General features: G+C 35.8%; 1 protein-coding gene across 3 annotated transcripts in view; it reads right to left on the bottom strand.

Annotated features, from left to right (window-relative positions):
- Positions 1 to 14,902, bottom strand: part of LOC149088400 (dual specificity tyrosine-phosphorylation-regulated kinase 4-like) — an 86,283-nt gene extending 71,381 nt beyond the window's left edge. For all 3 annotated transcript variants that reach the window (XM_089247488.1, XM_089247489.1, XM_089247490.1), the window contains exon 1: positions 14,471 to 14,902. In XM_089247488.1, coding sequence (XP_089103614.1) covers positions 14,471 to 14,527 — 57 coding nt within the window. In that variant the 5' untranslated portion in view covers positions 14,528 to 14,902. The remainder of the gene's footprint in view (positions 1 to 14,470) is intronic.
- Positions 14,903 to 24,723: the final 9,821 nt, after the last annotated feature.

Here is a 24,723-nt window from a genome sequence, read left to right as displayed (position 1 = left end):
GGAATACGGTTATTGAGTATTTGTTTAAGTTATATCCATTGTTTAAACGATTACATAAATCGATTATAGCCATTTCTGTATTTTTTTTTTGTTTGGAATCCGTATCGGTTGGTGGCAAAAAAGTTTTGGTGATTTAAGAGATTTAGAAGTTGGTTTTTTTATATATTTTTCCATAACCTTTGAAAAAACAGGTAGAATAGAGAATTGGTCCGTAATTTATTAAATCGGTTGCATATCCTCTTTTGTAAATTGGATGTACCAGGGAATATTTGAGTTCCGGATAAAAAAGTCCATTTGATATTGATGAAATTATGAGATTTGTTTACTACATCTAAATGATATTGTTGTACTAATATATCAATTACAACTGAAATTCAATAATCAAGTCTGCTTGTAGACCACCCATGTCATCATCACGGAAAACGTCTGATCTGCGGGCCATAGGTTGAGAACCGCTGATTTAACACAAAGTATTTCATACATTTTTTTCCCCATTTCGCGCCCCCAGTGCAATTCGATATACCTTTCCGCCCCCCTCCCCCATTGAATTATGTGTTTTCTGTTTGTTGAACCTTCAGGTTTTTTTTTGTAATTAATTACATTAATTTTCCATTGATTAGTAAAATTTTTAAACTTCGAAGACAATTGAAAAATTAATTTATTGAAGAAAAAATGAACACGCAGTTGTCAACACAATGAAGTTGAAATGTACGCGTCGATTTTTAGGGACTAAATTGTAATTTTTCATATAATAATATTTCGAAATTTAGATCCCTTCTTTGAAGTGGGGAGGGGAAGCTATATCCGCATATTATCACTCACGTTCTAGGGCAGGGATCTTCAATGTATGTCCCGTGAGCAACGTTTGGCCCTCATAGCTTACTGTCGTGGTCCGAGGATTATTTTCAGAAAATAGTTGAAAACATGGAAAAACGATGAGTTCTAGACTTAATGAAAGAAATAATTTCGGAATTGATGAAAGAAGTAATTCTAAACTAAATGAAACAAATTATTCTAGGATAGAAAGAAAGAAATAATTATAGAATAAATAAAAGAAATAATTTTTGCATTTTTGAAATTAAAACAATTCCAGAATTAGTGAAAACAATAACTTATGCATATAAAACAATGGGAGAAATAATTTCGTAACTTCTGATAGAAATTATTTCAGAATCAATAAAAGAATAATTGCATAATTATTGAAAGAAATGATATCATTGAGAAGGGAAATATAATTTCAGAATTACGGAAATAAATAATTAATTTTTAAACATTAAAAGTGATATCAGGTTGAAATTAGTCTTAGTGTTAATCAAAAACTTTTTCAGAATTAGTTGAAAAATTATTTCAGAACTAATCAAAACAGAAAATTAACAAAAGAAATTATTTCAAAATGAATAAAAGCCTTTAATTATTTTTGTCCCTGTTTAACTCGGGGACCCCCATTGGTCCCTTCTATTAAGATGCCACTAAATTACACGAGTTGGCGGCCCGCGGGCTTCGTGGGAAGTTTCAATTCAATCCGCCGTGTCTGAAAAGATGAGTACCCCTGTTTTAGGGATTTTTGGTTTCTCTAATGTTGGTTTCTGTCTTCCCTAGTTTTGGAAATGGTTTCCACTGAACATAAAAAAATTGTTACTAATAAGAGTTTTGAAATCCCATTTGAATACGTGCAGGCTCGCTTTTCAATGAAATCACCTTTTACTAAATTATCATCTTTCGTAGAATTAAGGTAGAAAAGAAGGATCTATTATGATTAACAGAACAGGAGAAACTTCTGGAAACAGTATTATTTTTACATAAAATAAATAATGTGCAACTTAAGTACTTTTTTGAACCTTTTCAAACTGGGAACATTCAAATTTTGCGCAACGCATTTTTTAGAGCGAAAGTTAAAAAAATGTGGTACTAAAATGTGATTCTCATATTTTGGAATTGAAAAATTCATTTTTTTGCATTATTCCTGAATCAGCATATTGCAATCAGCATTTTACTAATAATGATACCACTGATTTAAAATACTATACAGTGTTTCCGGATATAATGATGTCACGAGGGACCATGGAAAATATTCATTATATCCGACTGATACGCGGTAATTATCCTAGTCTAAACGAAATGAATCTATTTATACAAATACAAATACAAAAACAACGCCACAACAGGCAAAATGCCCAACGAGGTGTCTGAGAAAAAGATGCCTACAACAAATATGGATGTCATACACTTCAAAAACACAGCAACCCAATTAAAAATGTAAACAATATATATATACAAATACAAACAATATATATGAAATTATTAAAGAATATACTTATAACTTATTTATCCATATGTTATCTACTGAAACTTCAACTTTAATATATAAAGCAGGGGTCTTCAACCTTTCAGACATTTTGGTTAAAAAAAATTCCAAGGAGCCCGAGAGCCCAAAAGTCATGCTGCGGTACGTCTGTAGATTTACACGGCGTCGTAACGAGTGGGTGAAACGGGGTCCACGGCTCCAAGCAGGTTACCGTATATTATTTGAGAATTTTATTTATTTTGCGATTATTTTTTTCGTTTTTCATTAAATATGGATTTTTATTAATTTTTGAATTATTTTTTTCATTAAATATGAATTTCGTTATGAAACATTTACTATGAATTTCTATTAATCCTAAACTTTTTATTTATTAAGAACTTCCTTCAGTTCTGATGGAATTGAATATGATAATAATAAACATACATTTTTTCCATTAAATATAAATCTTCATTAGACCTGAAAATATTTTTTTGAATAATTTTAGAATTATTTTTCATTAATTATGAATTTTTGTGAATTGCGGATTATTTTTTCTCATCAAGTCTGAAACTATTTTTTTCAATAATAATGAAATTATTTCTCTCACTAATTCTAAAATTAATTTTTTCAATGTTTTCAATTACAAGTTTTTTCAATAATTCTGAGATTATTTATAATCATTACATCACACACAGCTCTAAAGTTATTTATCTCTAGTTAAAAAAATTTTTCTAAAAGTGAATTAGAAAATGATTTCTTTTACCCCGATTCCGGAACACATATTTTCCATCAAGGTTTTATTTTTTCAGAATTGTGTTACTACGCAAGCCTTTTCTGTCGGCGGGCCACTGCAAAAAGCTTCGAGGGCCACATTTGGCTCGCGGCCATTTAAAGGGATAATAAGGATTGTTGGTCACTTTTTTTAAGGAAAAATGTCGCGGCTTTGTTTTACTCACATCTATATACGCCATCTACAAATTTATGGAAGCATTTATTTCTATTCCAACCTCTCAGGAAAGAAAATCGGAAAATAAGACACAGCGGAATATAATACACACCAAGAAATTCCGATGGTTTTTTTAACGTAAAAAAAAAAAAATCTGCGGTTTATACTTGAAAAAATGAGCATAATCCAAAAGCAAATCAGCTTCGGAATTCTGAGGAACTTGTCGGAAAATACGAATGAAGATTTTTTCGCGCTACACTTGATGGATGAAAAATGAAAAAAAAAACAACACAACTTTTCCATTGAATATCATTGATTTCAAGATCAATCTTGACTCTAGCAGTCAAATAAGCAGAGGGTGAGTAGATACTCAGTGGTTTTACACCGATCTCTATACATTAAAGCAGTTCCGAGAATGGTCTGAACAATCCCAGAACTTGCAGATGCTTTACGCAGGGAAGAAAACACATAAATTGAACTAATCATAAAATTCTTATAAAAAATCTGGCAAGTATAGTAAATAAATCCTGTCGTAAGTGACTAGGATTTATTATAGGACTTCGTTTCCTTAAACTAAGTTCTTAGCAGGAATGTAAGCACGATACATCCTTGGTAGGGATTTTAGACTGCATTATCTCATTCTCTTGGGTTAAGGTGGGAACGTATCGGCGGATTGAAGAAAGATGGAACTTTTCCCATAGAAATTACGAATTTTAAACACTTAAAAAAATAGCATCTGAAAAAATGGAAAAAATAGTTGCTATTACAGAGTTTTTTTAAATCTCTTATATTTTTATTTCAAATAATTGTTTTCTTATTTTTTGGTCTCGGAGACACGTGCCCCCCCCCCTCCCTCTTCCTGCGTATGCCCTTGGTCTTATCGATGCCATGATAATAAATGCATTGATTTTCTCCTCTGTCATTTAGAGCAGCTATATCTCTGACAAAATAACAAAGAAAATACAGGGTGTTCTGTTAGTCCTAATCCGCCCTTATCTCATCAACCGTTTGTCGTAGAGGTATGGCTCCAATTGGGAAAAAAAAAGAAAATGCTTAAAATGTGTTCGGAAATCCCTTTGTAACCAGTGTGTCACAAAATAAAAAAATCTACATTTTTATACGATCCCCGTCCTCTAACATCCAATTAAAACATTGTTGCTCAGTTTCTTTTGAGCCCAACAAAAAAAAATCCCATGTTTTTAACTGCAATAGTCGCTGAGATATTTGAATTTAAAAAATGGAGAAAAGTTGAGAAAGAATCACATTCATGAGGGAAAGGGGTTTTGACCGTTAGTTTATGCTATTTCTTGTCAATTTTTCTCCTGTTTTTGAATTCAATTAAATCAGTGAACATGGCACATTAGAAACATGGATTTTTCTTCTTCTTTGGTCTCAGGAAAGACAGGGCAACCGCTTCCTAATTGGAACTGCAGAAGGTGTTAAAAATTTATATTTTTAATTTTGTGACGTACTGTATTTTCACTCTCAAAACTAGTACAGAGTGATTTCTGAACACATTTTGAGCAGTTTTTAAATTGAAGCTATACCTCTACGACGAATGGTTGATGAGAGGAAGGCCGCATTAGGATTTACGGGACATCCCACCTAATCATAATCTTTGTCGGTGAAGACATGCCTTACATCAAGAGATTCGGGGAGGGGAAGTTTTTGTTCATGTTCGAGCTGTGTAGACGGTGTGTGAAGATCGGCCTTTAATGCAGGACTATCTCGTCGTTGACAGTATCTCGTGCTTAGAAATGCATTAATCTTCCTCTCCTTGAAGACTCGAGACCGAGAAAACGATATCTGACCGATATGATAATTCTACAAGTATAGAATGAGAATAAATCATTCAAACGAGACCATCCGAGTTGAAATCGCTTCCCGCTAAGAATAAATCTCGGCCAGCATCTCAAGAAGAGCACGCCATCAAGCTGTATATTATTATGGCAAGTAAATCTGGCAATGTTTGCAATCGATATTTTCGCAAATCTGATCGGCATAAAGATGAGCTGCCAGCAATGTTCGACTGATTTTCATGCTAAACCTATTTTCAGTTTCTCACCGTTGCTCTTCCAGCACTAAAAAAACTCTCTCTCTCTCTTGTCGTAAAGACACACCACCATTAAAATTAAAATATGAATATTGAAAAACTAATTTTTAAGAAACAATTTTTTTATTTCGTAGATGGCGTATCATAAATGAAAGTAGAAAAATTTGGCGTTTTCTTTTCTACGAAAAAAACATTAGCAACCCTTTCCATTCCTTGAAATTTTTTTATTGATGTGGATGAAATTTTCACATGCGGTTTATGCGCTGGTGTAATATTCAACTTTCGCAAACTACGTATACAGGGGCTACAAAGTACCCTCTGATTTTAAAATGAAATAAGTCGGAAACGGTGATCAATAGAAGAACAAAACAAGTGGTATGTTTACTGTGAAAGCCGTAAAAATCTGATAAAGAAGTTTCAAAATTAGTTACAAATGTTGCCAACAGGTGGTGCTGTACGCTGTAATCGCGAGTCCGAGAAATAGACTATAAAACTTCCTTTACAAGCAGTCGTTGCAATCACATCACAATCGATTCAAAATGTGCACCTTTCGCAGCACAGAGTGAGGGGGGGGGGCGCTGTGGTGGTCGAGTGGCCATAGTCACGGACTCGCATCGCGGGGATCCGGTTCGAGCCCCACCGTCGCCACAGTGGTGGTCGGCTGAAATTGGTTTTCTGTGGTTCCCAAATTCGAGGAGCGAATGCGATTCAATCTACACGTTAAAAAATCTCGCCACAGGGAGCAGTAGGTCGTCTTTCTTTTTGGCCGGTCCTTTCCTTTCTAAACATTCAACTCACACTTTGTGAACTGAGCTTCGCCCTTTCGAACCATCTTATATGTAAATGTGAAAGTATGTATGTCTGTATGTGTATGTTTGTTCTTTATACAAATCTACAATTTTAGACCGATCGTTCCCAAATTTTGCACATATACCAAACAGGACCGAATTGAACCGTAGGCTACTTTAGAAGTTCGTCATAGCAGGGAAAATGCCCGAAATGGGCAAAAAAAACTTTCGGGCAACAATGGTTCCTAGGCCCCAATAGTCACTTTCAGAATGTTTACTTTGGTTACCGTGGTTCACTAACAATGCGTTTCAGACATACGCGTGCCTTTAAATGGTTTGTCACTTTTTCAATCCTCCCAGTAATTGAAGAAAACCCGGGAAGCGCCGGGTATTATAGCTACTTTGAAATAAAATTAACTTTCGAGGGAACCCTTGAGAAGCAATATCCATATTCTAAGGAATCCATGATATATGGAGCACTTGATTTTTTGTACAGGTTCGAGGAATCATCAGGAAAAAAATAACCATGGTCTGGAAAACGATCATAGTCTAGAACAATGTTTTTCAACCTTTTTTGTCTCGCGGCACAATTGAACGAATAGTTGAACTTCCGCGGCACAGTAAAATTAGGATTTTAAAAATAGTACAGAGTTAATGATTTAATTACAATGAAACATCGTCACGACCATCTTAAGAGCATCATGAGGCCGTTTACCTGGCAAATTATCGAAAATTTCAACCAGTTCTTATTTTTGTAAGTCCCCTTTCTCTTGTCCCTTCCCGGGCCGGTCTCATGCGTTACGACGGCATGGTTATACATCACTGAGTTACACACGACTTTCACACATGTATACGACGTTTGGCTTCGGTCCCAATTCGTTCTATATATCATTTATTCGACTCAAGGCTTCATAATCTAATTTATATTTTAAATGCGAGCAATTTTTTGTAGACAGTGAAAACGCTGAAACAGTTCTTCTTGTTCGTTGTCAGCGCAAAAGCCATAAATTCTAGGGTGTTGTTGAACTATACAAAAATAGCCGTTGAGCTGGATGATAACAGTTTGGAGTGGACACCCAAGTGATATGTTTATTTCTTATTTCTGAGAATACACAAATGCGATGAGTCCCAAAGAAACGAGTTTTAATTGTTTGAAAGACGGCCATATGTCCTTTAGAATTTTTTGCCCAGTGTTTTCAGCGCTTTTCCCAGACGGTGGGAAAGTCCACGTTGTAAGCATTGGGGGGGGGGGAACGGGTCTGCCAATGAAAATTAGAATGGTGCAAAGAATTTTCAATTCGGAAATTCGGAAACCGCTCATAATCGAATAATATACAATGACGCTAAAAGAGAAAAGCGCAAAGAAAAAGCCTCTTAGAAAATAGAAAAATCCTCTAAGTATTATCAAGATTTGTGTGTAACAAATCCTATTCGTCCGGGCATAGATGGAGCTACATCTGCACATATATTCAAAATTCAAGCAAGAATCCTCAGACGTCTTAATGTAATTGAAGTGATCATCCAATGAAATTGATAATATCTTGACTTTTTTTGCCGTTTGGAATGACTGGTGAAATGAAAAAATAATCTTACGACAGCTTCACAAATAAATTTACCGAATGCTAAAATTTCATCTTTTTTACTCTACCGTTATTTAAGTAGATTCATCCAACTGAATAGCTTACGTTTTTAATTCTTTTACGTGCGTTTTTTATTCTACATATTATAAGGAATTTTAGATAAATACTTGATACGTCGAAATTATCTCAGCTTTATACGCATTATTGCAGACATCTTTACAATTAAGTTAATTTCCTTCAAAAAAATTTCGTGGCACACCAGTTGAAAAACCCTAGTCTAGAATATACCCATAGCCTAGAAAATAACCTGGAAAATACCCATAGCCTAGAAAATAACCTGGAAAATACCCATAGCCTAGAAAATAACCTGGAAAATACCGATGAACTAGAAAAGAATCCACAGTCTAGAAAATTGTGTGGAAAATACCTATTTTGTCCATAAAATAGTCTGAAAAATAAACCTTAAAAATGGTCTGGTCGGTCCATGATATATAAATGGACTGGAAAATAACCAATGGTCGAGAAAATATCCTCGGTCTAGAAAATCGTCTGCAAAATACCTATAGATTAGAAAATGATCTGAATGCCATAGTCTATAAAATAGTCTGGAAAGTACCCATGTGGTTTATAAAACCGTCTGTGAAATAACCCATGGTCTAGAAAAGTGTGGGGAAAGTACCCACGATCCAGAAAATTATCCAAAAAAAATTTACGGTCTAGAAAACGCCCTGAAAAATATCCACGGGCTAGAAAATGGTCAGGAAAACAACCGGTGTAGGGAAAACTTGAAATTGTACTCATTTTCTCTACAACAGTACTATACTAAAGCTATATTTGCATTGCTATTCATTGCTACTGTATTTCCTCGTAGAGCTCCTGGCGATGTTTCGCAGAACTTCGGTTGAGAAACACTGCGACATAGACCAGATATATTTATATTCTCATTCTATAAAAGTATCGAATTTTTTTGAGTAAATTCATTTCAATCAATAAAGAAAACTTCATTGCTAAAGCTTCTTGTCATCAGAGTTGAATTCAGCACCCAGTGCAAGAACTCTCGTAACTCCGCTTGTTTACACCACATACTGGTTTTATTTGCATGTAAATTCCATATAAAGACTTCATCAGAAAATTAGTTTATAAACAGTTCTAGGCAGTTTCGTGTAATTATCAGTTATCGTTGAACCCGTCATTCATCAGCTTATCGTCATTCATCGAATCAATACCCGCCGTGAATAATTTACGTGTGATACATGAAATTTGTTCAGCGGGAAAGCCTCACACGCCCACTTGCCTAAAATCGACATGACTCCGCTCGTCACGTAGACTTAACCTTTTAAAACAACTATAGCCGAGGGAATTAAGATAGTGAGAGCTGATTCAGCTTAAAAGAGGAGGCTCTTTATGTACTTAATAATTCACAACATCTACCATTTTCTTACTTTCAAGGAACGACATCAGTTTTCTTGAGAAAAAAAAAGGGGGGGAGGGAGCTATATAAGAGGGTGGGTCTGGAGTCGTTTAAAGCCACCAGTTTTCATGTAGGAAAGGTCTCGACGGGAGATTTGGGCAATTATTGTTATTAAAGAGCAATTACCTGAGCCCGTTTTATGTGAGAAATAGAGTGGGATTTATTTGATTAAGGTGTTGATGGGCTCGTTTATGTTCTGGGTGCACCATAAGCATTTCTTAGTTAAAGTTCCGCGAGAAAGTTTCTGCGCTTTCCGTTTTATTATTGAACCAAGGAATACTGATCCCAACTTTAACTGTCTTTTATTGTACTGAGAATTTTTCTTTTATGGTTCTGTCTGCCACTCTACCACCTAAAGATTATAATAATATTATAATTATTATCAATTATTATATTACGTTCAATTTACGAAAAATGCACTTACTCGAGGGCTTTAACTTTATTCAATTTTGGTCATTTTACATTCGTATACACGGCGTATTTTTTGTATTTCGTAATGTCTACAATGACCGCCTCCCCAAACACATAGGAGAGGCTCACCGGGGGGGGGGGGGGTGTCTAGCCAGGGTGTGTGTGTGTGTGTGATGAAGATGAACCAAATTTTTAGTAGAAATCCTAAACCTTTCACGTTCGCTGCACACTTTGATATGAGATTTTAATTTAAAATAATATTTTATAGCATTCCTGCTCAATCTCGAAGTTTAACAGCCCTAAATTATTCAAACACATGAATTATGAATATTTTCAATAAAATTATGTGACACCAAAATATCTCGTGTTAACTACCGATTTCGCGAAACTGTTAATCATTGATGTACTGTAAATCAAGGGTTCCAAACTCGGGGGCCTCCAAAGGAACTGTTGGTGGCCCGCGACGTCCCAACAAGAAAAAATGCCGTATTTTTTTAATTTAAAACATTTTCAAATGATTTTTTTTTAACTAAAGTATGAAGAATTTATGTCAAAAAACAAATATGATGCGGAATGAATCGGTACAACGAGACTCGTTATATATTTTCGCAAAAGAATCTCGAGCTTTTTTTAGTCTCAGTTTCTTGGTTGAGGAATGGATGATAAATGCGGCTGAAAAAATGTCTGTCTTAAATAATCTGCAAGCATTTCATGATATTTTTTTATACCGAGTCATATTGTGGTTCAAAGAATAACAGCAGTAGGTGGTAATTCGCGTGACCAGTTGGAAGTGATATCCTCAAATGTACAGTGTACAATGTACATGTTTTTCAATAGCGCTCAACGAAATTTCGAGTATTCAAGATGTGGCTTGAACTCTGTTTCTTCGGACTTGATATGAGCATCACTTGAAGAATTTTTATAAAAATGTTCTATTCACGAAACCACAACAAAGGAAGATATTTCTGACGTCGTGGCAAAATGTATCAAATTATGTATTTAACCACTTTACGATCAAGGACGTAATGTTGCGTCCAAAGACCAGTGAAATAAATTCAAAAGTTCTCTCTTTTTTCTTTTCTCTTTCCTCATCACCGCGAACCTTTATTGCAATCCTTTGAAAAAAAAGTATTTCTTTTTACCTCCGTGATGTATCTTTTTACTATATACATCTAAAAGCGAAAGAAAACAGGTACGTGAAGGTGAGAAGCGAAATCTACTTCATACCTACTCTATTATCCGTAAGTATAACAGATAAGAGTATAATAGATAAGTATATATATATATATATATATATATATATGTATATATTATTCTTACGTATTATATTGTTTTTCTCTCATTTGTGTTTTTTTTATTCTTTTCCTACTTTTTCTTTCCTTCCTGTTTCCAAACATGCGGTTAGGTGAGGACAAGGTTACCATTTTCATTGCCGATTCGTCAGAGATCATCCGAATTTCTTGCCAATCGTATGTAAGCGAAACGATTAAAGAAAAATATTAATTTCCTTTCGACAACAAAACACCTTTCAACAAATTCGTAGCAGTGAGAAAGGGTTGTGCGTCAGCAGTGGCTGTCGTAAATATAAATTTTGCCTTAAGGCTCCAACCCATATCGAAAAAAAATGTATTTACACCAGTGGTTCTCAACCTTTTTAAGTCCGCGGCCCGGTTTCATTTATTAATGTTAGTGGATGGGGAAAAAGGAAACGCACAGTCACTCGTGGTATGAATGATGTCAGGGATCGGCGGTTGAGAAACAATCTTTCCATTGTGTCATTTATCAGCAAGTTTTTTGCTGCAAGAAATTTTAAACAACTTGCATTCTAAGCCTGTACAATCACTGAATTTCATCCAGGTCCAGGGGGTCTTAAACGGCAACTTATTCCCGCAATTTCTTGAAACCTTGGAGAACAAATTTATGTTCTACCTCATTACATAGAAATTCGGTTGATGTCTTGTCATAAAATTCTAAAAAATATTTTCATTTTACTTTTAAACGAGGTAAAACTGTTCCTAAAAATGAAAGATTAAAAAGTTTCATTTCTTAATGGTAAGACATGGGTGACAATGGTAAGACACATATAATTAGCATTCTTAATTGCCATTGCAGGACATTTATTTGAATGATTTAAATAAAAAACTTCTCAAGGGAAAGATAAGCTAATAACACATATGCATGATGACAAGTTTCAGGTGTAAACTGGAATTGCTCAAAAGCCCTTTCTTTATACAGAAGAGAATATTTTCAATTATATTTTTCTGTACGTGTCAACAGGTTGATCAACAAATGTTGGTTGGTGGGTAGGAATTAGTTTTATGTGGCTTATTTAAAATTCTTCTTTCTCTTCCATTCGATTGCAATTAAAGCTTTTAAAATGTTATTTGGAAACTTTTTCTAATTGAAAGTATACCTCTAGGATCAACGATTGCAAGTAAAATGTGGCCTAGGGACTTTCCTTTTTCTCTACCTTGTATAATTACTTCAATCATCTCTGATTAATCTGGTTTAGCTTCACTGAATTGAACGAATAGAATTTAAGTTCTCGAAACAAACCAATGCATCGAGAAAGTTTAATTTTTACCTTTTTTTTGCATATAGACCAGGGGTTCTCAACCTTTCGTGTTCCACTGAAATTTTGTAAATAAGTAGATATCCATGGACCTCTTCACAATATAATATTAAGTGCATAGCAATGTAACGTGAATTGACTATTTTTTATTTAAGAGCTCGTGGATCCCCCCTCCCCTTAAGCGGCACTGACGATATATCTCGCTTTCTTAAAAGCCTCTTACTTCAGAATTGACAAACGCAATATTTTGTAAAGTTTATTTCTCAATGGGAAAAAAAAGTTTTCCCGTACCCTTTTAGTTTGTACCTGCTGAAAATTTTATGCTGAAAAAAGATGTCATTTTGAAGGGGGTTTGGTGATTTCTGCTGTGCCGCTTAAAGGGCTACTATCTTATCTCTCCAAGAACGAATAGTTAAGAGCCCTTAATATAGATCAACGTTTCTCGACTCTCTTACCTTTGCTGCTCCCTGACATAATTTACGTATTATAGGTATTCCTTGAAATAATACCTCGTTTAGGGGGAATTTCATGAAGTTATGTTATAACATATCACTATGCTATAACATGAAGTTCCACATGTTATTATCTTACGATAAAAAAATTGTGATAAATCTGGTTATTATACATAATCGCGGAGCATTTTGGTAAGTTTGATAAATTTCCCTGAAGTTATCACTTTTACCGACGAGCCGACGATTATGCATTGCACCTAAGCGTTGTTGATAAATTTCCCTAAATTAATCACTTTCACCGGCGATTATGCTAGTATCCACACAAGCGTCGTTGGTAAATTTGATGAGTACTAAAAAAATTATCGCTTTTGCCAACGACTATGCAAAATACTCAAGCGTCGCGTCCTTGGTAAACATGATGAATCGTACTATATCATATACTATACATAATAATTTATATATGTATTGTATCATTATATCGGGGGTACGGTCGCAAAATTTGTTTTCATTATATCGGGGTACGATTATATTCATCACACATACTAGATTCATTTGGAATTTTTTTTCATATTTATCAAATTTACCAACAACGCTTGGGCATTATGCATATTCGCTGGAAAAAGTGATAAATTTCCGAAACTTACCAAGACGATTGGTAAGTATGCATAATAACCGATTTATCATTTACCGTAACGTATACGCGTTGTAGGAATAACCTGGAGAATCATCGTCTCAACGGTCTGAGAATCACCCGAATTCACGATCAGAATCACAATCAATGGTCTAAGAATCACATGAATTTACGATCTTGAGAACCCTTGAAATTTAAACATTGAAAAAACTTAAAAACTTAGAAAACCCTACGTTGTAGGAAGACTTTGAAATAATGTTCATGTTCTAAACAAAGAGAAAACCTCTTAACCAGAGGTCCCTGGAAAGATTTCACGGGCTCCGGGAGCTTGGAGGAAAAAACAATCAACTAATTTATATTGCTATATATTGTTTTGTAAAGGAACTCTTGGCCATCATTTCATTGGCATGAACGCTAGGAATCTGCCACCGGACTTATCCCGTTGCCGAGATCGCTTCTAGCCCCTGCTTCATGGCAGAGTTTGGAAAAAAGTGTGTCTGATTTTTCAGTGTCACCATCTATATTTCGAATTGTGAGTGAAGTGTGAGTGATTGAATATATTTGTACCATTGCAGCCCTGTTCTTTTCTTTAGCGAGACATTTTCACGGGAAGATCGGCTCGCATTCACGCCTCGAAGTTGGTAACCACAAGAAACCAACTTCAGCCGACCACCGCTGTGGTGCCGGTGGGGTTCGAACCCGGGTGCTCACGATGTGAGTTCGTTACTATGACACTCAACCACCTCAGTGGCTCATTTCGTAAATTTCATCTTATTGACACAAAGGGTACGTGAAACAAAAGGTTAAGAAATTTGGTTCTAGAGGAGTCATTGAAGTGGTGTCCATCTAAAACACGCTACTATAATTTTTATTTCACTTGGCAAATTTTCACGGAACCCTTACATATATCTCGGGAAACCCTACGGTTCTTCGGAACCCCCGGTTGAAGAGCATTGATACACAAGTATACTTATGAGATTATAATTAAACGCAGTTGAAAAAGGTTCGGTAATGTCGGTAAATGTCAAAAATATAAAATTATAGTGATTTCCGAATCACTAGAATTAAAAAATTTTTCCCATTCGTATTAAGATTCCGTGGAGGAGACGTCACCCTGTCTTTGATCACCATCCTTTTCAGCCTCTTAGATTTTTCCAATCACGAGCACCGACTACAAAACCTTCTCCTCACACGATGGCCATTCAGTCGATCAATAAGAAGAGAAAAAGAGTGGTTTTGCACAAATTATACATATACGTATCTACAAGTTCAAATTCCTTACCTTGAGCAAGCAATCCTCCTGTATGTTTGGCAGTTGCCTCTCTGAATCTTCTGCCATGATCACCCCTTTTTTGTTACCTTTCTTCGTATTATACAATGATATTGGGCTTGAGGAAAAATCTCGAGGATTATAATCTTTCTTTAACGTATTTACACCTACGACAATCCGAGCGTTATTTACAACAAGGGTGCTTGCTTCGTCCACTCGGTAGAATGGTCAGTCATCCCTTTTCCGCAAATACGCGAACTTCACGACTCGAAGGACGGTAACATCGAGGGGCCATTTTCCAAGGAGCACCGCTTTGACCACAAAACCACCGGTATTTTGCGCCGGTTTCTCTACTCTCTTTCTCTATCTACGATGGTAGAGTAGTTGGACTGTGCTATCCGCCTACATCGATGCTGCTGCTCGATCCCTAGCGCCGCCTTCATCCGGATGAACTGCTCCTTCTACTCCTTCTCGTTGTTCTTAAGAAGAAGGCGCGTACACGCCACCACCACCACCAACTATGAAAGGAGGATTCAATAGAAAGAAAGAAACGTCGTTTTCTCTATAGTTTGTTGTTTTTTTCCTCTCACATTTTTATTTTATTTTGTTATTATTACTCCATCATCCAAGGTGGCGCCATCTTCTGCAGGGAAGCTCAAGAGAATCTCGCTCTTGGCATTGATTTTGAAGAGAAAGAGAGTGATATATAATGAATTCACAAGTAATCGCTAGGGACCGATGATTATGTTAAGATATTCGAGACGATTTAAAAAAATGGAGGCGTTCTCACACGAAATTGGACGAAAAAATTGTCAAAAAATAAATGCCAGCCAAAAAATCTTAAAAAATTCTAAGGGACTAATTATTCATTTTATTCTTAGGAAAACCTTGAAATTCCTTTACTTTCTGATTAACGAAATATAGTCAAAAGTAAAGTTTTGTTCGAAATTCACGGTGAAAAAAATTTCAAGTTCAACAGTGTTGAGATAAGTGAATCTCACGTGGCATTTTGCCTATTTCAACGCCAATCTGATATTTATGCTTGACCCTCGCAACATGTTCTATCTACTATTTTGGTTTGCTCATCTTCCTTTTGGACAAGTACTGATAATCTTGACGTGCTTGTTTGCTTTTTTGACAATTGCATTTTTATTTGTGTTTCTCACCCCTTTTTTTGTCAATTTCATAGGGACAACAGATTTCTAATTTTTCTTTGCACAAGAGACACTCTCAAAGCAAAGTCTTCAGATGTAACATTATCGTTGATTGATGTTGCAACCGAGAAAGCTGGATTTTTTTTATTCCCTCCCCGCAGTTAACTTATGATCGAACATTTTCTGGTTGCCTAATGCCAGGAAAAATACATTTTTATATGTTTTGCAATACTGATCAAAAACGAAACATGTAGAAAACATGTACTTTTCAGAAACAATAGAAGTCTTTAAACTAAAACGTGTGAGATGAAGTGAAAATAATTCTGTGCTCAGAGGGGCAAAGTGTTGTCACTTTTTCAAAATTTCAAATTTTTAAACAATATTTTTCCAAAGTGCGATACTATGGTTTTTTGACTTATTACAATTTGCCTACGTTGTTTCCTCATAAACTGAAAGAAAGAGAAGAAATTTCGCCGCTTTCCCAAAATTTTGACGAACGAGACTCCGGAATGCGAACAACTCAATTTTTTTTTAAAACAGACCCATGACATTTCGTCATCTGAGCACAGATTTTTCAGTTATATAAAGTCGAATCCCGTTTTAACGAATACTGTTATAGCGAAAATCTCGTTTCAACGAACCCTTTTCTAATACCTCAGATGAGTTTACATAGGAATAATGCTAAAACCTGGGATTCCTTTATAACGGAGTGATTTCTCCGGTCTCTTGGAGTTCGTTATAACGGTATTCGACTGTTTTCCTCGCAAAAAAAAAGTAGCCACGAGAACGACATTTAATAAATATTAGCCTCTTTTGTCTTGAATAAATTTAATTTGCGAATCAATTTACAATTCCGCGATTGATTTAAAAGGTAGTTTAAGTGATGGCTCCATCCTTTTCAACGTTTTCAACAGAAAATTATATGTCCTAAGAAACCACTAGCCACCTATATTTTCTAAATGTTAAAATGGAAAAAAAATGGGGGAAAATTTGCATTCGGCTATAAACTGTTGGCAAAAAATATTTTAAATTACAAAGATGAAATATGAAGGTATACTGATCCTAAAAGTATATATTATTTAAAATAAGAATTTATCTTTGTTTTGCGATACAAAAAGTTAAAATTTTAAAATTCCTTCTTAAAGGAAGGAACATTTTCTTGAGAAATGAAAATATGTTCAAGCAAATTTCAAAAACCTATTGAGGGGAAAAAATTATAGTGTTGACTTGTCAAGATACACAGGAATAAAGATAGAAAGCGAAGAAAAAGAAAGGTCTGTGCCAAATACATTTAATGTAAACTGCTGGGTGGGGACACAATTTAGGTCAATTTCATGAGAATGACCCATGATTTCATTTGTTAGGATGATTCACACTTCAATCTCATAAAAAAACTTTGATTACTTATTTATTCGGGATTTTTAGGTATTACTACGTATAACCCTCACAAAAGGCTGACAAGATTCTAGATTTTATGTTAAAAAATGTTGATCCTTATACTTACGTGAATAGAGTAATTCATGTGTCTCCAACTGGTGTTCCGTGGAACCCTCAGGTTCCGTGACAACTCTCTTTGTTGTTCCGCATGATCAAACGCCACGGAACACTTAAAAATCCAGGAATCCGGAGTGCTTTCAAAGAAGAAAAGTTTCTTGCTACTAATACTCGCAAAGCTGTTCTTTATTTTTGAGTTTTAACGAGATAGAGTGTCCCAAAAAAAAAAAAAATCAACAGATTGAAAGAACAGCATAAATCAGCGGAAGAAGCGTTGTACTTTACTTGATGCTGTTTTTTCTCAACTTTCCCTTCGATTTTTCAAATACTGCTGCAAATGTTGCACTAAAAAAAGTGCAATTTTGTTTGACCTCAGGAGAGACAGGGCAACAAGTTTCTATTGGGTTTTTGAGGACAAGGTTATCATATAAAAAGTTGATTTCTGTTTTTTAAATTTGATAACCATACAACCCCCTGCAACGTCAGTGATATATCTGAGTTCTACACGTGTTATTTGGATACTTTTTCTAATTATATTCTATACGTCTATAAAAGTACATGAATTATGTCTCTAGAATCAACGGTTCGCCAATAAAATGCAGCAAGGAGGTAATTGAGTAATCATCCTGAATATATACTGTAAATAAGAAACATTACTGAACTAGAACTACTGCTGTCATCTATTAAATTTTGTGGCTCTTAGATTGAAGTTGAGATGATCGGTTTTTTATTGATGCACCGCATAGAAAAAATCAATATAGTATGATATATTGATAAATATTTTTTGAGCAATAATATTGGTCGAAATGTCAAGTTTGCTTAAAAATTTTGCCAGTTGATGTTTGTGTTTATCCACGAATGTTTCAATCTCGGTATCTCTGCGCGTATGCCTATTTCTGATGAACCGGGGGACCCGGTAAAACTTCGGAGTGTTACGTTTTGGAAAGGTTCAAGAGCAATAATATTATTATTTCTTGCATACATCTAGGCAGGATTCGCGTAAAAGTAATGCAGCACGTATGACCGATTTATACAAAATAAATTTGTTATCGTTAGAAAGGACCGTTTACGCCTGCAAATTTTACTAAGGACTCCTCTGACTTGTTTGTCTTTTTCAGTAGTTCCGGGACAGTGATTGGCGAACGAAAGACGTTTATCGAAAGTTAAGATTTAAGATGAAGATTTATTTGTATCAGGTGGATGAATATTGAATAGTGCTTTCTTGCACGTTTATGAATTCACTCGCCATAGAACTGAAAACCCTGATTGGTGATACGGAACTTCCAACGAGTAGTAATAACTCGTCAAGACCCTCTCCATCATCGTTCCTGCCAATTCTAACGAGCATAGAATTAGCCATAGAACTGAATCTTACTGATGTTAATTTACCACATACAAGCAGCATCTATTGAAATTTGGAAGTAAACTTGACAATTCAACTGATATTATTGATAAAAAAATATTTATCAATATCATGCTATATTAACATTTTATATGCGGCGCATTAATCAAAAACCGGTCATCTCAATTTCAATCGAAGAATCACAACAGTTGACAGGTGAGTGCAGTAGTTCCAGTTCAATGATGTTTTACATGCAATATAATATACAGAGTGTCCCGTAAGTGCTAGCACGTCCTTTATCTCATCAACCTTCCATCGAGAGGTATGATTCCAGTTTATAAAATGCTCAACAGACGTTCAAAAATTACCTTGTAGCAGTTTTGAAAGTGGAAATACAGTGCTTCACAAAATAAAAATAAAATCTACATTTTTATACGGTCCCCGTGTGCTCAAGAACCTAATTACAAAGTTGTTGCCCTGTCTCTCTTGATGCCATCAAAAAAAATTACATGTTTCTAAGTTCAATATTCCCAGAGATATTTTTGGAATCGAAAAACGAAGGAAATTTGAGAAAAAAAGCTCTGAATGCGGGTAAAACGGTTTTTCCGCATTTAACGCAGTTCTTTTCCAAATTTGAAGAAAAATTTCCAAATTTCCATTGTATTTTCGAATTCGAATATCTCTGCGAATATTGAACTTAGAAACATGGAATTTTTTTGATGGCATCAAGAGAGACAGGGCAACAACTTTGTAATTGGGTTCTTGAGCACACGGGGACCGTATAAAAATGTAGATTTTATTTTTATTTTGTGAAGCACTGTATTTCCACTTTCAAAACTGCTACAAGGTAATTTTTGAACGCCTGTTGAGCATTTTATAAACTGGAATCATACCTCTCGATGGAAGGTTGATGAGATAAAGGACGTGCTAGCACTTACGGGACACCCTGTATATGCATACTGCAGACCACACTATAATATTTACCGGAAAGCGCATTTTTAAAGATAAAATTTTATTTTTACCCGTTTATAGCTTATGGACAAAGGTAAGAAAGAAAGGCACAATTTTTTCATGATGAATAAGTTTGCAAAGTATGGACGTCTACCTTCTGAAAGTGACTTCTAAAAATGCTTCCCTATACACAGAGTTTTTTTGCTGAGCAGAGAAAAATTCTCTATGTTGTATAAGGTAGCATTTTAGTTCGTCATATCGCGCAGATATCGAGATATCGAAATCCTAAGCGCAGAGAAATAACAGGTCTATATAGGTGAAATAAAAAAGAATGAGTCCACTATCTGGAGAAACAAAAGTTGGAGGGCATTCATTTTTTGATGCAAGAATAAAGTTTTTCCTTTCCCCGCGAGAATCTCGGTGCTCCCCGTCCCCCCAACACAACCTTCCTGGACTGAGATATTTGGTGGGCCTCCTCTATATAATGAATTTATATTTATTTATTTATACCCTTTTTTGAAGGGTAGGGGGTAATGGTGCTCACATGAACCATTGACGATGTATGCTTGATTTCGCGCTCAGAAATGAAAACCCTATAATTCACATCATGACTATTTCTGTTAAAGAATATGTCAGAGTTCCTGTACGGGAGGTTTTCTTCTGTAATGGTGATGATTATAATCAAACCTCTGGATTCGTTTTTTATCCACTAGAAGTGAGAATTCTTGGATTGCAGAATTTACGTGTACTTTATACGGAACACCCAGGGCCATCTAAACATTAGTCCCACCCAGACACGGAGACTCATGACCTCCACATTCTGCAGTAGGGACACTAGGCTGGGATCTTTAGCGGGCCCCCAGGTTAGATTGTTAACGTGCCTACCTATTATGCCTATCATATGCATTTATAATGGTAAAAACAAAAAATGATGAAAGAGAATCATCTCGGGCCTCCGGGCTGGAGCCCTGTCAGACACCCCTTCCTTGTGAGGGCCATACGGGGACCTCATTGTATACGGGCTTCCACGGTAAGATCTGGCACAATGATTTATGACAAAATATGTATAAATATGTTTCGTTGGAGGTGGTGCCAAAGCCCTTTTTCATTAGGGACATTGCAGTAGGGACATTATTATTGGATAAATATTCAAATATTTGTTTGAGTTGCGTAGAACAGCCATATCATCAAGGGTTCCACGCGAAACTTTAAGTGGGAAACCCCTGCAATAGAGTATCCAAGAAGTCTTGGCCTGAGTATCAATATCCGAAAAATTTCGCGTTGTCACTGAATAATCTAATGCTACTGTACGATGAAGCTCAATGAAAAGTTCTGAGTTCGGTGAGAGATTCAACAGTCATTTGTCATAATGCAATAACAGCCCACATAAGCCTTTGATAGTTTGTTGAACGATGTCGGCTATCAAAAATCATTGTGTCATTCTGCTGTCCCGGGTCTGATCTCCGCAGGCGGAATAGTGGGGCTGTGGAATAAATCTCCGAAAATGTACATCTTCGGTCAGGCATGTAACTTAAAAATAATGGATGCCCGAATCACAAAATATTTGCGGGGATCCGGGTTTGAACCCGGACCCCCGCGATGCCAGTCTGTCACTATGACCACTCTACCACCACAGCGACAAACTAGGGCCCTTGCTGTCATCTGTTGAATAAAATCAAAACTATCTGTTATAATTCCCAAAATAAAATAGTTGTTGGTATTAAACCGATGTGCAGAATGAAAATGAACAACAAGTTGTATAAAACTTGTTTTTTAATATGCGTACGGTGTACATTTTATATGCTAAAATACCGGTTGCTATGTTTTTTTTTTTTGGTTTTTTGTACTAATTAAAAAACATAATCCAGCAACAAACATTTATTAAAACATATTTACCGGTATTTTGGCGCATAAAATTCATACTGGTGTGCAGCATAAAAACAAATAATATATGGTATAATAACGCATTTTGTTCGCTTTCACGCTACATACCGATTAAACCACCCCCCCCCCAAAAAAACCCAAAAAGTAACTTCACTCAAAAAAATCTAACATATACCTAATTTAGTTTTCATTTGATAGGTGCGGCTACTTCTAAACCACACATGCGACTCGTCCATATTCCTTTGCGGAACCTCTAACGAATTGGTACATGTTGGAATGTGCGTGTACGTGTTGTGAAACCTGGCACAAAGTTTGTTTCTGTGTAATGCTTGTTATGTGTAGTGCTGCCATCTGCCAACAGTTTTTCTAACTATGAGTGAAGTGTAATGATTGAATAATTAATAATGATTTATCGTTGTAGGCCTGTTGCTCTCTGTGGCGAGACTTTTCAATGGGGAGATCGGCTCGCATTTGCGCCTCGAAGTTGGGAACCACAGGAAACCAACTTCAGCGGACCACCACTGAGGTGACGGTGGGGTGATGGGTGCGGCTGCAGGGGGGGGGGGGTCCTATATTTTGTGATAGATATTTTTAACCGATATTTTTGTGTAAAAGCAGAAATATGGCATAAATATTTTCTGCAACTTCAGAAGAAGTCGCAGAATATTTATCCTTTTCAGACACTTCATATATATATATATATATATATATATATATACTATTTGATAGGGTTATATAACCCTATTAAATATATAATTTTTTGGGAAAAAAACTAAATTCAGTGTCATCGCCAAGTTTGAGTTTTTTTTTTCACTGTGAAACGTTAGTCATTTCAACCCATCATATTGCGATCACGATGCGGTAATCTCATTTTTTTCACAATTTCACAGAAAAAAATATTTTATATAAAAATAGGTTTTTTTTTCTCAAATTTCTCCTTTTTACTCTCGTCACATGGAGCTAATTCAATACCGCTACTATACAAGGTGAACGTGAAATGTTCTGCCAAACGAAAGGAATGGTAGACGAGTCCAAGTGAAACATGAAACCCCCTACCGATCCTGTCCTATCTGGAACCGTTTTCAAGTTACGCAAACTAAGAAAAAAGCAGAAAAAATCCTATAGGGTGACGCTATTTTCATTGAATGTATCTGGATTTACTGGCGAGCATAAAAACTTGTCTATTGCACCAGCTTTTGGAAGAGCCTACAATAAACCATGTCGGTGTTCTGGTTCAAGAGAAATTTATCTTTTTGTTTGCAATGCATCACTGAAATCTGCGTTTGTCTAAATATATATTCGGCAAAAAGATTCGGAATTGGCGGTTACAGATTTTGTGGAGACAATTTGATTTTGCAGAAAAAAGTCCAAGAAGATGACACCACTCCATCAGGAGGCCTGGATTTAATGGCGAGCTACCAGCACTGAGAGATTGGGGAAGTAGTAAATCGAATTGTCTCCAAAATCTGCAAGGTGTTTACTTCAACAAACGCCGATTCCAGTGATGCACCTCAAACAAAAGGCTAAATTTCTCTCAAATTCGAATATGGTTTATTGTAGGCTCTTTCGAAAGCTGGTGCAGTGGACAAGTTTTTGGTTAATTTGGCCGATTGTAGCTAGAAGTGTGTTTGCAAAATAGGCGATTAAAAATTTTGGTGACAATTCGATCTTGAACTTTACCAATCTTTCAGCGCTTGTAGCTCGTCATTAAATCCAGATACATTCGATGGAAATGGTGTCACATTTAAGAATTTTTTCTGCGCTTTCGAAATATGTATTTAGTTTGCATGATGCGGCCGTATGCACGGTCTTTCAGAAATTTCACACATTTTGGTTTTTTTAGACCACACGTTTTTCTATTATCTCCCATAACCCAGAAACGGTTCGAAATAAGACAGGGTGTTTCATGTTCCGTTTGGGTTCGTCTATTGCCTAGTTTCGTTTGACAGAACAGTCGTTTAACATCTGTCACGTTCACCCTGTATATAGCCATGTATCACACGTTGGCGATGGAAAAATGGATTTGGCGCTCGCAACACCGTCTTACATCGGCACATCGAACTTTTGACAGGGATGTCCAGGCACTTCGCAAATGGGCCGGTCTAAGCTCAAATCATTTCTGGAAAACACCCAGGTAGAGAAGATATGTATAATGCTTTTGCTAACAATTATTTTTTTTTTTACCTAAAAAGAAAAAAAGACTAACCGAGGAGAAAAAGGTGAAATCGTAAAAATGTATGAGAACTCTTATGAGAGATGATGTTGAAAATGTGGACACCCGGTAACCCTACGTATATTGTTTATAATTTTTGTTAATTGCATTTTTAATTGGGTTGCTGTATTTTTGAAATAAATGACATCCATATTTTTATGGGCATCTTTTTCTAATTGCAATTTACTATCTAGTGAGTTGTGCCGGAAGTGTAAGTGCGTGTACCTAACAGTCTGAGTGCGTATCTAGTGTTGTGTACGATTTTTCAGTGCTGCCATCTATATCTCAGAAGTGAAGTGAGTGATGTGTAGTGACTGTATATTTGTACTGTTTCCTCTATGACCACTCGACCACCACAGCGGCGTTCCGCAGAGTATGCCACGAGACTAAGGGTAATTTATTTGGGTAACAATTTCATATTCTTCACACCTCCTCTTCCTCTCCCTTACCCCTGATCATGGCCCACCACTGTCTCAAGGAAGATGATGGTCAAAGACCTGAGTCATGGAAAAGTGCGTGTGTTATGAACCCAACGTGAACATTGTTTTTGTGTAATTCTTGTGATAGTGCTGCCATCTATTTTGTGAACTATGAAAGAAATGTATTGATTGAATGTTTTGTATCATTGTATAGTCTTCTGTTAATCTCTGTAGCGAAATTTTTAATAAGGTGATCGCTCGCAATCGCGCCTTGAAGTTTGTAACCACAATCCCGTGCACACCCCTGACAACGATACTCGACATATTGATAAATACCTCTACAATTGCATTTTTTCTTGCTTATCAGAGTATCGTTATATCGAGATTTCCTGCATTTCGTATTAAATTCATCGAAAAAATATATATTTTAAATTCTACGCGGAAAATGCACAAAACTTCCCGATATCACACCGCATATTGTTCATTTCCATGCGGAATACCGGTTTAGAACCGATGTTCAATTTTATTTGAAGATTCAAAAGAAATAGTTTTGTTTTTATTTGATAGGTGGCAGCAGCACTTCCGTCGCAACGCTGTTTCTCGCCTATGTGACAGATCAATTTTCTCCTTGGAACCATCAGACCAAAATAAGTTAAAATATGATGTTTCTGAAGACAAAATTGAGCTTTTATGAGATGTACTCCATTGTTTTTTTATTTTTAATGGTCCTCACTTTCACATCGATTCAAATAATTTAATAATTTTCACAGGTGAAGTGACCACAGTTATTTTCACGATCCAAAAAATAT

Source organism: Pholcus phalangioides, unplaced genomic scaffold (genome assembly GCF_987345545.1).
Source record: "Pholcus phalangioides strain wild (caught in Gottingen) unplaced genomic scaffold, Ppha-v1.0 ptg000003l_1, whole genome shotgun sequence".
NCBI classification, from domain to species: domain Eukaryota; kingdom Metazoa; phylum Arthropoda; class Arachnida; order Araneae; family Pholcidae; genus Pholcus; species Pholcus phalangioides.
This window is presented reverse-complemented; position numbering and strand designations above follow the sequence as displayed.